At 33.7% G+C, this 17,720-nt stretch overlaps 1 protein-coding gene across 3 annotated transcripts in view; it reads left to right on the top strand.

Annotated features, from left to right (window-relative positions):
• CCDC178 (coiled-coil domain containing 178) overlaps positions 1-17,720 on the top strand; it is a 523,876-nt gene that overhangs the window by 59,771 nt on the left and 446,385 nt on the right. For all 3 annotated transcript variants that reach the window (XM_025365268.1, XM_025365270.1, XM_025365269.1), the window contains exon 6: positions 6,862-7,001. In XM_025365268.1, coding sequence (XP_025221053.1) covers positions 6,862-7,001 — 140 coding nt within the window. The remainder of the gene's footprint in view (positions 1-6,861; positions 7,002-17,720) is intronic.

Raw genomic sequence — 17,720 nt, 5'->3', positions numbered from 1 at the left:
GGAAAGGAGTTTGGAGATTTGTCAAATAACTAAAAGCTGAACTAGCAGTCAACCCAGCAATCCTGTTACTGGATATATATCCAAAAGAAAATAAATCATTCTACCAAAAAGAGAATGCACTCATTTGTTCATCACAGCATTATTCGCAATAGCAAAGACATAGAATCAGTCTAGGTGTCCATCAATGGTGGATTGGATAAAGAAAACGTGGTACATATATACCATGAAATACTGTACTGTCATAAAAAAGAATGAAATCAAGTTCTTTGCAGCAACATGGATGCAACTGGAAGCCATTATCCTAAGTGAATTAGCACAGGAACAGAAAACCAAATACTTCATGTTCTCACTTATAAGTGGGATCTAAACAATGAGTACTCATGGACATAAAGATGGTACCAATAGACTGGGAATTACTGTAGGGAGGAGAGAAGGAGGGGGCCAAAGGTTAAAAAACTAACCGTTATGTACTATGCTCAATATCTGGGTGGCAGAAGCAATCATGCCCCAAACCTCAGCATCACACAATATAGCCATGTAACAAACTTGCATATGCATTCCCTGAATCTAAAATAAAGGTAGAAATTATAAAAAAATAAAAAAAGAATCCAAATAGATTGGGGACAGAGGGAAGGCTAATCAAAAGTTTTATTTTGGAATATCTTTACTTTCTTATTCTGTTACAATAGGTAGCCTCTCAGGTATGAGCAGGGCAAAAGAGGACTCTCCCCTCCTGTCCACTCCCCTCCCCCCACCCCTCCCTCAACACACCAGGAGTTTTGGGTGACTGTCAGGTGATGGTCAAGCAGTTGTTAACTATTAATCTAAAGTAATAACTGCTCACAGCCAGTGCCAGAGAAAGGCAGTCCCCTAACAAAAAACACCTTAAACTCATCAGCAGCTTCCCGATAAAATCTCAGGAGTAGGGAGAAGTAATGCAGTATCTTGGAAGTATGCCAACATATAAAATCCAAGTCCATAAGTCAAGCTGCGCACTTGGTTTCTCAAGTCACCCGCTTGGCCTTCATCCAGATTGTACTTTTCTTCTTTTTCTTTTCTTCCTTTCCTTACTGTCCTAAAGCTTTTTAATAAAACTTTCATTCCTGTTCTGAAACTTGCCTTGGTTTGTCCTTCTGCCTTATTCTTCTCAGTCGAATTATTTTGTCTGAGGAGGCAAGAATTGAAGTTGCTGCAGACCAGTATAGATTTGCCATCAGTAACTTGGATACCTTCCACTAATAACAGTTCTTTTACTTTTCAAGTCATTTCTGAGGATCCTCTGTACAAGGCATCATTTTCACTGCTTGTACTGTATCAGATACCTTCCATCTTGGAGCTCCCCTGGATGCCTCCTTTATCCCTTCCAGCTCTATGTCTATTCATACAAATGTGTCCCTTTTCTTCTGTGCCTTTCTGCTTTGGCATTTTAGTTTACTGTTGTGAATGTATTTCCTTGTTTGTGGTATACCAGCTTCTCAATGGGTACATTTTAGTTTTATCTATCATGCTTCTCCCATTCTGCATAGGATTCTGCAGGTCCAGACCTCCCTTCCTTACTCTCAATGCCAGGATGGGAGTCTAGGAAGGACAGATATGGGAAATTTGTACATTTGGCAAGGAGCTCAGGACAAGGTTAAGTCTAAAGTTGTTTAGTTGAGAGTTAAGCACTTAAAGGAGATGATTAAAGGAGAAAGTGTAGAGGAAAAGATTATTTCTCATCAAATAGTCATGTTTAAGTAATATGAGAATAAATAGGTGAAGAAGCAGCTAGAGAAAGTTATTAAAAGAACATTTCAAGGAAGGGCTGTCTACAATGTTTTGTAGTATAAAAAGTTAAAGTAGGAGAATGATACAAGATTATTGAGCTCTGTCACTAGGATATGCTTAGATGTCTTTTTCATAAAGCAGATGTATGGCGGTACAATTTAAATGCAATAAAATCCACTCATTTACAGTGTACAAGTGAATGACTTTTGACAAACATACACATCCATTTAAACACCACCTCAAACACTGTATAGAAATTTCCGTATTTCCAGAAAGTTCATTCATGCCCCCTCTATAGATAAGATTACTTTCACTCACTCCCACAACTCCAGTATGATTTTAGTTTTACCATTCTAACATTTCAAATAAATGAAATTATGCCACTTCTTTGTGTCCAACTTTTTCAGACTCAGGAAAATGTCTCTAATGTTGATCCATGCTGTTGCATATATCAGTAGCCTGTTCATTTTTATTGATCAATAATATTGCACAATTTATTTAGCCTTTAATGGAAATTTGAGATTTTTTTCAATTTTTGACTATTATCAAGAAAGCTATTATGAACATTTACCTACAATTCTTTTTGTGGACATATTTTTATTTGTCATGGGAAAATATAAAGAAGAGGAATGCTGAGTCCTATGGTAAGTTTAACTTTTATAAGAAATTGTCAAATTGTTTTCCAAAGTGTTTAAACAATTTTACATTTCCACTGGCAATGTATCAATTCCAGTTGTTCTATATCCTCTCTGATACAGGGCATTGCCAACCTTTATAATTTTAGGCATTATAGTGTGTGTGAAATTGTATTGAACTGTTAGTTAAATTTGCGTTTTCTTGATGACTAACAATGTTAAGCATGTTTCCACATTGTATTAGTCATTTGTATATTGTCTTTTGTGAAGAGTCCAAGCCTTATGCCTATTTTCTGAATATTAAGTTGTGAATTTTCTCTGCACATTCTGGGTAGAAGTTATTGGTCAGGGATTCTATGCCATATGTCAGAGGGGCCTCTCACATGTGTTTCTGAGGCTCCTTTCTGCATTGCTCTCTCTTCTTGAGTTCCTGCCTTCTTCCAGATGCTTCCACTGTCCATGAAACTCATATTTGCTTTTCAACTCAGCGGGATTACTGTGCTCTGTTTTGCTCCCAGATCTCTTTATTGTAGTTGGGAAATTGTCCCTTGGCAGAGAGCTTGGTGATTGTGGGACTCCACTTTATCAGTTTCCCTTTTCTCAGAAATAAAAACCTTGAACTGCCCATTTTTCAATGTCCAAAATCAGTTGTCTCATATTTTGAAATCCAGATTTAGAGTTGCTTATAACTGGAGAACTAATTCCATATCAGTTACTCCTTCATGGATGGCAGTTGATACACTGCTTAGTGGGATGTAAGAATGAAGTTTTCATGAATAGAACAAAAATCGGATTATAGCCAGGTAAAAAATTTAAAAAAGTATAGAGGATTTGTTTATTCATTTATTCGATAATCATTTAAGGCACTTAATATAGTTGTTCTCTAGAAAGAATGGAAAATTTCATGGGGAAGATAAATAGGAAAACATAAATGTGGTAACAGCAGAATGCAATGTGATCCATTCTTATAGAGAGAAATAAAAAGTGGTGTAGGTGCACTCACATGTCTGAAAGAGTTGAGTATTCCTTACAGGCAAGGAACCATGTAAGATGGATCTTAATATTTGTATATCAATTGTAATTTGAAGAAGAGATCAGATGAGGATATTGCGGCTGCCAGTATAAACAGTTCATTCAAAAAATTGCTGGTCAAAGCAAAATTTGATATAGAATAATAGCTTTAGGAAGTGGTCAGGCAAGGTGGTGGGGAGACCTGAGTCCACAAGGCAAGTAAAAAAATTGTATTGAAGTTGCAGATTTTGAAGAGAAGAAATTGGCAGTAAGTGAACACCGATCAGGGGCATTGCATATTGACTAAGGTTAGAGTAGAAGCAGTTTTTAGCCACTTCCGACTCTGAGAGTCCATGTGTATTATTCTAGATATTTAGTGATAAATGTATCCAACAGTGTAAGGTCCAATGAAAATGTAATAACTCTAATGTCAGTGAAAGGTGATTTTATTTTTGTCATGTGTAACAAAAGCTAAAGAGATCTTTGTTTTCCATAAAAGATGAAAGATGCTTTATGTTCATCATGAAAGAGTCTTTGCATAAAGGACAAATTATTTTTAACCTCAAGAGCACTGACTTATGTTACATTTTGGAAAGAAAACCAAGATGTTAAAAGGGATAATAATGTGAAAAGGAAATATGTGTTCACCAGAGTTTTTCCAAAGCGTTCTGAGTTGAGATAAAGGGATGATAGAATAATTGGGGTAACATACATAAAGGAAGCACATATAAAAAGCAGAAGAAAAGGAAGGACTCTTGTGATAACATGTTAAATTATTGGAGCTGGGTGAATAAATTATATAAGAATCAAATTCATTGAGTAGTAAGAGTTGACAGTTTATAAACATAGTCTTTCTATTTCATTTGCCCACACAAACAGCTAGTTGATATTTTTTCTCAAATGGAAGTTTCCTGTTGCACAGTCTCAGCAAACCTCAACTCTGGCTTGGAGCCAGGAGGATCTTGTCTTTTATGCATTAATTCTGGGCAAGGAGGTTGCAGTCAGGGGCATGTTTAGAGAGGATGAAAGTCTTGCCTGAACTTAATTCTTTATATACTCACACTGACCATTGTGCACAGGCTTCACAAGGAAGAGCTCCCTCGATTTATGTTTGGAATTTTAGGTGAAAAATATCTTATATAACATCTTACCAATACATTAATTTATTAAGAATTCTGAGACCTAAAGACTGAATAGTTTTAGCTAAAGATGTACAGCTAGTTATCAATTCAGTCAAGAAAATACAGACATCTAGTTCAGCTGTCTTTTGATTATATCATGCTGTCACCCTAAACTGGGTAAAATTCTTAAAAATTCAAAGTTTTAACTTATGCCATACTTTCAATGGAATAAAAAGAATGACATGAACTACTGAATTTTGGTTCAATCTTGTGCTACTTAGGATGTCATGTCTTTTACAGATTTTAGTGCAAATTTAAGTTCATAGTACATCATTCCCATTACTTTACCATATGTTACATATTCAACCTAAACCATAGGAGTGCTATGGAAATTAATTAGTATTCACAAAATAGGTTGAGAGTGGCACAGTCAGGAAAAATATAAAAGGAATCATTACTATTCTTGTTTTCTCCACATTTATTGAAGCAAAACAAATGTTTTAACTGTAGCAGTGACAGCTTATTGGTTAAATGTGTATCAAAACCTTCTTATTTCTAAAGGGAAGGCCAACATGCCCTTATCAAGATATTTGGATAGGAGATCAATATGTAATTTTTACTAGCTTGTTCTTTTGGTCTTTTGACTATTACAGAGAGAGAGATACATAGATAGACAGACAGACAGACAGACAGATAGATAGATAGATAGATAGATAGATAGACATGTTTTTGAACTAAAGAGGAAAGATGGAATGTAACACAAAAAAAATCATTATAGCAAGTATATGTGTTCAGAGTATGGTCAAAGCAAACTAAAAGACATAGGATACCAGCACTGATATTATGAAGGAACATTCAAAATTTAAAAACAAGCAAAACATTTAGGATGCCCTGAAATATATTTTTAGTACTGTTTCTCTTTATTTTGCCGTACTTTTAAAATATAAAAACAGCCTTCACAGCTTATACTCCATAGCCAGGGAGATTTAGTTCAAGTCTCAGTTCTCCTACCTACCTGTTCCATAGACTTAGACAAGTTATGTAATTTATCTAAGCCTTGATTTCCTCATCTATGAAATCAAAATAATAATCCCATTTTATAAGATTGTTGTGGGGATTAAAAAATGTGGCATCAAAAATTTTTAGCTTAGCTTTATGTCTGGCACATATTTTTAGTGCCATAAAAAGGTCACTGTTATACACACACACACACACACACACACACACACACACACACACACACGAGAGAGAGTTGAACATTATAGAATAGATGGAACAGTTTTATTTATAAATGAAACATGCCATTTTTACAAGAGATTGTGTTTCTAGAGGAAGATATTATAAGGCTTCATTTAAAAGACATTTAAAAGATTGCACTTTAAATGAAGATACCAAATATATTTACCATCTCTGTGGGTTGGCATTGAAACAAAACACAACAGGATTATTTCTCTGTTCCCTCAAGGTCAATTGAAATGAGGACATCACACTGTTCTCATTGAGGCGCTGAGCATGTTTTGCGTCTCCAAATTTAAGATCAGTGATTGCAACTATAATCCAGCCAAATAGAGTCCTTAGAGTCAAAAGGACTGCAAGTAAGCACTTTGGTGGAGTTTCATGGACAACTTTGCTGTGCTTCTGCAACCTTCAGTCGATTTGGGACATGCCAGGATTAGAATCACTGAGGCACATCGGACTGAGTAGATTTTATGATGAGTACAGCTTGAATACTATAGTGAGAACATCAATCACTCTTCGCATAAGACTCCAATTTTCAGAAATGGAAGGTAGAAAATGAGGTTATTATGAGGATGAAGGAGACCTGCTTTTATTTTTTTCAGCAACAGAAACTCATGCTGGATTTAAGGAAGAACTTCAATGCATGAGTAGTTGGATATTATTTACATTGGAAGAGGGCATCTCTTTGAAGGGAATATTTAAAATATATTTCAAAGTTATTTTTAAGGGATTCAGAATCTGTTTAGTAACACATGGGTCAACTGATTTTTCTGCCTTCTTTTTCTTCATTTTTTTCCAATGTTTTAGTTCATGATGCTATGTTTTTTAACTTTGCTTGAAGTTTTATTTTAGCTTCTTGGGTTCATTTTTATTTGTTACAGAATTAGATCATAAATGATTATTTTATTTTAGCTTGTACATTTTTTGAAGATTTGTTCTATAATTTTCTGACAGATTTATCAACCTATTAAGGAAACTTTAAGAGTATTAGCACTAATAAAGCAGAATATTTTTTGCTTATTCTGAACATCAAGGTTTACTACTTTGTATAGAATGAGTAATGAGCTTCTTCCGTTTGTTCTCTTTAGGGGTGAATAAAGGCATTTACTTTAGCTACCCATGCCGACGTCACAGCTGTGCTGTAGTAAACATCCCAGCACCTTGTGTCAACAAAATGATTTCACACATCCAAGATGTGGAGTCCAAAATACAGGAGCATTTGAAAAGGGTAAGAGACTAATTTAAAATGCTGATATTTTGGTAAGCTTTATAGACACTCTAAGGGTTGGTTACTTAAAGAACCCAGAAAACTCTTTGGACTTTTAAAATGATAATTGGAATGCTTTTTAAGAATCTTTGCTCAGTTGCATAATTTACTAGTCTAGACATGTTTTTGATAGTCTCACTCCAGAAGGGTGAAACGACCTTATTAAATCGATGTTTTTTTCCCTACCTGTTTGTTCTTTATCCAGAGGCAATCATGCTAAGTAGTAATTTCCATAAGCCAACTTGACTAGTAAATTAAGTAGTATTTACATACTTTTTGGGACACTAAACTGATTAGATGATTAAATTGGTGTATAAAAGGACAGTGTGCCCTTTTTAATGAGTTGTTTTATTCTAAAGAAATGCTTAATAGTTCTATTGAAAAGGAACATAATGATTCTATGTCTTTTTAACCTGTTAAAAGTTTGCCTTTATTATTCTGAAGGGAGTTCAATCTTGAAAGGCAATTATTTTCAAAGGATGATTTAAGAATGACAAAAATTACCACTTCTCAGACCTTTTATTAAGGTTATATTTCTGAACAACTAATGCAGAATTAGACTGCTCATATGGGGTATCAATTTTCCAGAGACCTGTGCTATTTTTTTTTTCTTTCCACTGTTACTGGATCTGGCTCAGCAAACATTCTGATGGGCCACTCAAAATTCTCAGTCCAGGATGTCACCTCTTTTGTTAGAGATCATTAGAGTACAGTCTTCAAGATTGCAGGCTTTAGAGTGACCTTAGATGGAAATGAAGAGATAATGATATTATGTTAGAACAAGTACCAGCAAATGATATGCACTCAATATATATTTGTCATTGTTACTTCTGTATTTTTTATATCATTCTATACCAGCATTGTTACCTTTGTTGTTTCTATATTTCTCCAAATCAGATTACCCCTTCAGGAATGCTTTATGGGTTACAGGACTGATGGTGTCCTGGGCTTTGAAGACTATGGCAAGGAAATAAAGAGAATAAATGAATATTTATTGCTATGATATGCTGTACACTTCCTATGAGTTTTAATTAACAATTACCCATGTTGTTAAAAATGATAAAAATCATAGGTATTTTAGTAAATAATTATAACAACTACCATTTATTAAAGTGGTATAATGGTATTTTAAGAAATAATTAAAACAGGTATTTTAATAAATAATTATAACAGCTACCATTGATTAAAAACCTAATGTAAGTCAGACATTATGTTTTTTTACTGAATCATTGCTCTTAGACCTTACAAAACTACTATTGAATGGTTGTTATACCTAATTGATAGATAGGGAAATAGTAATTTAAAACAGCTCAGTAACTTGTTCAAGGTCACAAGGCAGAATTGGGATTCAAACACCCTCTGTCTGTTTTCAAAGCCCATATTCTTTCCTGAATCCCACTTAGTGCTCTGAACAGTTGATAAACTGTTAGACACTATGGATAATAGACCAGGTAAAATATTACCTTAGATAAAATAGTTTACAAAATAAGCCAAGATATTTTACATCTTGTCTTTTAAAAAGCTGAAAAAAGAACTATTCTCATGTAAATACATTGAAAAACCTCAGAAAAGGAGAAGCACCAGGGCTGACTTCTTTAGTATTGTCTTCTGGAGCCTAGATTAGTGCCAGATAAATAGTAGGCGCTCAATAACTGTCTGTTGAATAAAAAGGTAAATGAAGAGCTGAAACAGAACCTTTCTTTTCTGCATACATCTGAGGCACCTATCCACTCCATATATGAGGGTGATTTATGTACCTAACATCTCCTATTTTCTAGGCATTTAATAAATATCTAATTTTTTTTTTTTGCCCTTTATAGAAATTCTCCTGTACAGGTGAGAATTCTAGGGCATAGAAAAGTCAAATACCTTATATGTACACATCACACAGGTAGTGAGCACTAGAGTTGGAATTTGTACTTAGCTCCATCTGACTCCAAAGTCCATTTAGCCTCTGTTTTATATCCTTGGAGAGATCTTAATTCTCATTTCAGAGAATACTGATTGGTATTTTGAGAAGAAACACACAAAATAACAATGCTAGATAAGTACACTTCTAGACAAAAATTTCAATAATGATAATAATTTGTTTATAAGTAAATAAATACAAGTTTTATCTGAAAGATTCATTGCGAAATAAATGCTAATGACAAACTTTTGTTAATTTTCAAGGTTATTTTGTAGATTTTCTATTTTCTATATTTAAAAACTATCGTATTTTGTTTTATTATTGACTGTGCAGTTAGATTTCCTAGTGTTGAACTGGTAAATAGAATGTAAGTAATATGTTTGGTGCAATGATGAGGACTATCCATTAGATATTTAGTTCAAATCTATGCAGTATTTGAACTAATATTTTAAGAATGAACTGGTGGCCAGCTATCTTTTTAAAAGATGAAAAATTTTTTTCTGATAAAAATTTTTTATCACAATAAGAAAAAAAAATCTTCCCATTATCACATGGAAAAAGTGATAATATTAGCAAAAAGCAATAATATTACCAAAAAATGTTGGTAATATTAGACAACCTTACATTGACATTGGAACTTAAATTTCCTCAAAAATAAAATTAAGCAGGCACAACTGGATAGAACTCTTTAAAAGATAGCTTCTGATTTTTTGAAATCAATGCTAATAGCATGTATTATTTCCAAATAAGTAAAGGTCATAATTCAGAATTAGTTAACCTAAGCATAATTCCTCATGTCACATAAAGTGAGTTGTGTGTGTAAGAAATAATTAAAATGGTAATCATCCGTCTGTTCTCTATGTTCATGAGTTCAATTGTTTTGATTTTTAGATCCCACAAGAAAGTGAGAACATGTGATGCTTGTCTATCTGTGCCTGCTTATTTCACATTGCATGCCTGGATCAAAACATCACATTTTCCCCATAAATATATACACCTACTATGTACCCACAAAAATTACAAATAGAGAAAATTTTTAAATATTTAAAATGAATAATTACCTGCAGAAAATACCAAATATGAATGTGTGCTGTGTGGATTTTTCCTCCAGAATGCCTGAGGGAAATGCAGAAAAGGGACATTTCTTCTCAACGTTTTTGCCACTTAACATTTTACCCAGTAAAGTTGTCAACTGACTGTAAAAAAAATGAGAGGAAGTGGGACATTTTCCTGTCTATAAATGTATCTGTATATACATCTTTGTGAATATATATTCATTCATTACCTACAGTCCCAGGCCTGTCTGGTAACATATCTGGTGCTGGACCACCCTTTCACCAGTTTCCAGGGGTTAGGCAGCGGCCAAAGCAAGGCAGAGGAACAATGCTTGGTCATTACCAGCTGGAGGCTTCACCCCAGTTACATATAATATGTGGTCATCTGTGATTATGATAATGGTTATACAACTCCGCCATTACATTAAAAACTGTGGATTTGTATACATTCATGAACTCTAAGCTACGTAAATTATCTCAATAAAGCTGTTATTATATCTGTGTATATACATCTCCATAATGAATTGCACAAAATTCTTTTTTTGAGTTGTAGATCATCTAAATTCCTTTGGATTTTAATGTTAGAGGTCAAAGCAGGCAACTGGCTTAATTATCTCTCTAAATTACCCAAATCTCATGTCTTATGACTCTAATTGTTAGAAAAGTTTGGTGCAATGATGAGGAAGGACAGGCTGCCCAATGAAGGGCCTAGCAACAAGCAAAAGAGAAAGGGGTATTTGCCAAGTGTAAGTTTACTTAAACCCCTCTTGCTGAGGTCTCACTATGTTAGCCATGCTGGTCTTGAACTGCTGGCCTCAAACAATCCTCCCTCCTCAGCCTCCCAAAAAGTTAGGATTACAGGCATGAGCCACCACGTCAGGCCCATTAGATAAAATTCTATAAGTAATTATAAAGGTTACATCTACCCTGGGTATAACATACATTAAATGAGTGACAGATCGGTCTTTTACAATTTTCTGTCCACAGTGATTTCCAGTGTAGTCAGAACACTCTTGACGCCTGTGGTTAGCAGCAATGCATCTGCCACGGACTTTTCTATCCACTCCAGTTTAATTGCAATTTGAATCTCCAAAGAAAAACTCTTCAGAGTGGAGTTACTATGAAAATTTTCCCTATATTTTATTTTTGCAAAGAATCTGGAAACATCACACAATGATAAAAATAATCACCTGAATATCTTCTCACAGAAATAAAAGATTAGGTTTTATTTTTTCCTCTACCTTATTCTCTTAGACTGCCTAGGCTGTAAATAGTTTTATTTAATTTAGAGTAAGCTCTACAGAATTAACATTTTCCTCTTCATTTAATCAATATCAGTCATTAGGATGCTACTGTAATTTAAAAGAACAACACAGAGAGAAAGTATTTAAAAAGCATTCTTTAAAATGTTAACAATATATTGTACAAAATTAATAACATCAACAATGATAATAAAGCTAATATTTATAAAATGTTTACCAAATATAGACTTATTAGACACTTAATATGCATAATTTCATTGAATTCTTACTAAAACCTTATGAGATAGAAACTGCCATTATTTCCAGTTGCAGATGAGGAAAATGATTTCAGAGGCTGATTTCCCCCAAGATCCAATGTCAGTGGCAGAGCCAGCATCCAGACCAGGTATATCTGAGCTCTAAGCACACCTGGTTCAGCACTGTGCCATGACATCGTGTTCTTGACAGTGTGTCAGCTATTAAGACCAAAGACCTGAACGTTAAAATGTTTGTCATTCTCACTGGAAAACTTGGCTCTATTTATACCACTTCATATCTATTTTTTAACTGTGAAACATAACATTTAACATCTGACTCTTTACTTTCTCATACTTTGAGTTCTCTCATTCTATTAGTTCTATTGTATTTAACTTGAAACTTATGAGCACTTCAAACGCTGATGTATCTACTTTCCTATTCTGTGGTTCCTATTTTCCTTTAGTTTCTTGCCTAATCAATTCATCTCTCTAAACATTCATCAATAGGTGTATTTGGTCCTTTACTTTTTATCCTGTCATCCTTGTAGTCTGACAAAATGCCAACCCCAAATGTCTCTGATGATCTGCCATCCCCACTCCCACCCGTGGTCTGCTGAATGGTACTGGAGAACATTACACAAAATTTGAGATATTATGTAACCATAGTCCCCAACCTCAATTGTATATCATATAGTGCTCTGAAATTATTGTTTGTCAACTGAAATTTTTCTAGTAGTCTGTGGTGGCTACTCCAATCTTTCTTTGTTCAAACCTCTAAATCTTCTACCCCACAGCTCATTCCTTTCTTTCTTTGGAAAAAAAAAAAAAAAAAAAAAAAGAGCTACAACAGAAATGTCTCAAACAGTTGTTATCTCACCTCTGAACTCCACAAATATTGTTCTTTTTGTCCCCCACCCACCTAGAGCCGTTCCCCTCACTACATTGCATCTTCTACTTTTGCAAAGATCTTGCTCCATCAGTTGTGTCTTCTGTCAGCATTCTGTCTTTAAAATCTCCTTTTTTTCTTAACTCCTGTCCACATTGAAGATACTGATGTATCTCCTATTCTTAAGAACATTTAAAAATTCTATGCAGATCTTTAAATATCTCTCCTTGTCTTTCTTTCTCCATTCCACATAGCATCTGAAAGTTGCCTTTATTTAGTATTTTTAATTCCACATCTCCCAATCACTCATTTATTCTTTGCAGCCTAGAATTTTTCCCCATTCTAATAAAAATACTTTGAGCAAGGTAACCATTTATCTTTTTTTCTTTTATCTTTTGGTACACACACACATACATACATATACACATGTACTCCAACATTTTGTGGCTAGAACACAAACATTTATGCAGTTACCATTCAGCCATTTGTTCTGGACTCAGCTGGGCAATTTTGCTGGTTCTTGCCTGGGGTCAATCATGTGGATATACACATCTGATAGCACAACTGGGAATAATGATTAAAATGGTCTCACTCACATGGTTGTTGGCTGCTGGAGCATATTTCAAGAGGACAAATCTCAACAGACAAGTGCTTAACAAAGCTTTGTTTGTGTCATGTATGCTGAAGTCCCACTGACCAAAGCAAAGCACATAGTCAATCCCACTGTTAACACAGGAGAGTACTAGAGAAGATACGGATCCAGGAGACAAGATTATAGGGGGACAATTTAGGTAGCAATCTGTCAGTCCATTGCCACATCATTAATACTGCTCCCCAAATGCAAACTACAATGACCTTTTCTTAAAACAGTTTTATATCATTATGGTATCATGAAGATCCATAATCACATGTTCTGTGACAGATCTGATACAGATGAAGTTCCCTGTGTGCAACTTCTTTTGACCCACAGATCTATGGCCCAAAGTGACAAGTCAAATACTGCTCCTGCATACTTAGTACACACAGTGAAGAAGGGATAGAATAATCACAATAAACCCCTCATTCGAAAAAGGTAAGAATGAAGACGCAAGGCTTTCACTGATCCATACAATTCTGCATTTCATCACCATGTGGTATCAGGTTCCCCAAATCTAGGACCATGAATTTTTTTTTTTTTTTGTATTAGAACCCAGTCCTGCTCATTGGGAATAATTTCCTGGTCTGTGTTTCTCACTGCCTCTTTGATTTACTCTGTGAACTCTTGGTTCCAGAGGTACTTTCATGTTTGTAGAAAATGGATCTGAGTTCCTCTCTCAAACTTCTTCCTGCTTCTTATAAGTTGAGAGCTCAGAAACTTCTTTGCATTTTAAACTGCCTCTTGGTTTTTAGTCTAAGATGCCATAATTCTAATGAAAACTTTGAGGTTTCATATGAATCTGATTTGATTTACTTTCGTGTCCCAAAAGCCCCAGCCATATTCTTTTGCCTTATTAAAACATATTTTCCTTGAATTAGATAATTATGTTTTATGTTCCTCTACTTTATTGTTTTTTAATAAATTATCTTTTAAAACACTTTAGACCTACAGAACAATTGAGAAAATAGCATAGGGAGTTCATGTATAAAGCATGTTCACTACTCCGGAATAAAACCCCATATCCATTAAAAATTTACTCCTAATTCTCTTTCTAACCCAAGTCTTGCAACTACCGGTCTGCTTTCTTTTGAAATAAATTTTATTTGTGTTTATTTGAGGTTTACAACATGCTGTTTTGAGATACATATAGACAGACACATAGATAGTATAGTAGTACAATGGTTACTGTAGTGAAGCCAGCTAACATATCTCTATGTTAGTCTCATATAGTGCCTTATCCTTGTAACAAGAGCAGCAAATACCTACTTATTTAACAAAAATCCCTAATATAATACAATTGTATTAACTTTAGTCCTCATGTTTTACATTAGATCTCTAGACTTATTCATACTCCATATCTGCTGCTTTGTATCCTCTGACCTGCATCTCTGCATTTCCTCTTCCCGACTCCCACCTGTGGGAACCAGTGTTTCATTCTCTACCTGTGTATTTGAACTCCCTAAAAAAATACATTCCACATGTAAGTGAGGTCATGCAACATTTTTCTTACTGTATCTGCCTTATTTCCTTTCGTATAATGTCTTCCAGAGCTATTTATGTTGTGGCAAATAACAGGCTCTCCATTTTTCTAAAGCTGAATATTAGCTATGTACGTATAGATGTATATATACACGTATAGCTAATATGTGTGTATATATAGTATATATATGTGTGTAGCTAATATGTGTGTGTATATATGTATATACAGATATACATGTATATGTATATACATACATAAACATATACACACACATTATACACACACATATATGTGTGCACGTGCACACACATAGAGACACAAGCACACCCCCTACATTTTCTTTATTCACTTTATTCTTTATTCACTTATTCATCAATGAACATTCAGGTTGTTTCCATATCTTGGCTATTGTGAATAATGCTGCAGTGAACATGGGTGTGAAGATATCTTTACGAGCTGGTGCTTTCATCTCATTTGGGTGTATACCTAAAAGATGAATTGCTGGGTCATGTGGTAGTCCTACTTTTAATTTCCTTAGGAATGTCCATACAGTTTTCTCTAATGGCTGTACCATTGTACCTTCACACCAACAGTTGTACTAGGGTTCCCTTTTCTCCATACCCTCACCAACATTTATCTCTTGTCTTTTTTATAGTAGTCATCCTTACATGTGTGAGGTGATATCTCATAGTGGTTTTAATTTGCATTTCCTTGATGATTAGTGATGTTGAGCACCTTTTTGCATACCTGTTGGCTATGTATGCATTTTTTGAAGATAATCTCTTCATGTCCTTTGCCCACTTTTAAAACAGATTATTTGGTTTTTGCTAATGAGTTTTAAGAGTTTTTTATACATTTTTCATATTAACCTTATCAGATATGTGGTTTCCAATTATTTTTTCCCGGTATGTAACTGGACTTTTCATATTTTTTTTTAGTTTGATGCAGTTCCATTTCTATATTTTTGTCTTCGAAGTCTGAGCTTTTGGTGTGATTCCCAAAAGTTGTTGTCAAGACCAGTGTCAAGGAGTTTTCCTCTATGTTCTTTTCTAGGAGTTTTATGGCTTCTGATCTTACCTTTAGGTCTTTCATCCATTTTGAATTGATTTTTGTATATTGTTTAAGATAAGATCCAGTTTCATTCTGTTGGTGATAGAAATTCAGTTTTCCCTGCATCATTTATTGAAGAGACTATTCTTTCCTCATTGTGTCCTTTTGATGCCCATATCAAAAATTAGTTGTCCATTTATGTTTTAACTTATTTCTGGACTCTCTGTTCTATTCCGTTGGTCTATGTTTTTGTTTTTAATGCTAGGACTATACTGTTTTGATTATGATAGCTTTGTAATATAATTTTAAATCAGGAAGTCTGATGCTTCCAACATTACATTTTTTCCTCAGTATTGTTTTGGACTTTTGGTGTTTTTTATGGTTCCATATTAATTTTATATTCTTTTTCTATTTCTGTGAAAATAGTCATTGGAATTTTGATAGACATGGCATTAAATCTACATATTGCTTAGAGTACTATGATTATTTTAGCAATATTAATTCTTCCCATTTGTGAACACCTATTTATTCATTTATCTGCATCATGCTCAATTTCTTTCATTAATGTTTTATAGTTTTAGTGTGCAAATCTTTCAGCTACTTGATTAGACTTATTCCTAGGCATTTTATGCTATTATAAATGGGATTGTTTTCTTAATTTCTTCTTCAACTAGATCATTATTCATGTATAAAAATGCTACTAATTTTTGTACATTGATTTTGTATCTTGCAACTTTACTGAATTCATTTATTAGTTCTAACAGGTTTTTTGTGTAGCGTTGAGGTTTTCTGCTAATAGGATCATGTCATCTGCAAATATAGATAATTTTCCTTTTTTCATTTTCAATTTTGATAGGTAGATCTATTCTGGATATTTGGTATAAATCAAATCATACAATATGTGACCTGCATTTTTTTCACTTGACATAATGTGGGAGGTCCATCCACATTGTAGTATGTATCAGTAATTTGTTTCTTTTTATAGCTGAATAATATTCTATTGTGTACATATACTACAGCTGGTATCTGTCCATCTGTTGATAGTCATTTGGGTTGTTTCCACCTTCGTCTATAGTACATAGGGCCACTATGAACATGCATGTAGTATGTATTATATAATTATATATTACATAATATAAGGATTAGATTAAGTACCTGTTTTCAGTTCTTTTGAGTATATACCTAGGAGTGGAACCGCTGTGTCATGTGATGATTCTATATTTAACTTATTGAGAAACCATCAAATTATTTTCCATAGCCCAACTATTTTAAATTCCCACCAGCAATATAAATGGGTTCTAATTTCTTTACATCCTTACTAGCACTTGTTATTGTCCATTAAAAAAATATTTCTAACATAAGGTTAATTATTTTCTTATTTTTGCAGTGGAAAATAGAAGGTTTTGTGAATACTTTTTGTCTCAACAATATCATTTAGATATTTAAATATTTGGTAATAATTTCCAATAAAAATATAGAGCTAAATAAAGAAGGACAATGAAAATGCTAGATTTATCAAGCAAAAGTTTGTGGGCAATGTGGCTTAGAGCTGTAAGTAAATGAAGTGTTTCATTTCCCCTATAATGTAATAATTTTTTAAACTACATCCAATCGGGCAGTTTTAGCTCCCCCTCAACCTTTGTTTTCATTTGCTATTTTGATAAAATCAGAAATAAGAATTGTATGCAGTCTTGTGTTTAGTTTGATATAATTGATTATATTATATATTTTAATCAAAGCATCTACATACCACAATTACTTATGACAAGGGAAATTCTAAGCTTAATTATAATCTGGAATTTTATTTAAAATAATAATTTAAAGTGACTTTGAGAAACTTCTAAAATTTGTCCAAATTTTTCAGATAGGCAGTTATTAATGTAAGACTTCAAATGTTTCTCTGGAGTTGTAGGCCTTCTCTGTGTTAACTGCTTCAGTATCCTGAAGAAATAGTGTTTAAATGCTAGGTACCAGAAATTTTGCCTCCAAATATCAGATCAAAGACTGACTAAAATAATTTTTTAATTATTTCTTTGTTACTTCTAAACAATGTTGCTAAGGTAGTGTTTTGATATATTACCTTAAAACGTTTCTTCATATGAAATTGCACTCTGCTTCAAACATTTTGAGTAATAATGTTTTATTTTTATAAAATGATTTTCTAT

The sequence above is a fragment of the Theropithecus gelada genome, chromosome 18, assembly GCF_003255815.1.
Source record: "Theropithecus gelada isolate Dixy chromosome 18, Tgel_1.0, whole genome shotgun sequence".
Lineage (NCBI taxonomy): Eukaryota > Metazoa > Chordata > Mammalia > Primates > Cercopithecidae > Theropithecus > Theropithecus gelada.
This window is presented reverse-complemented; position numbering and strand designations above follow the sequence as displayed.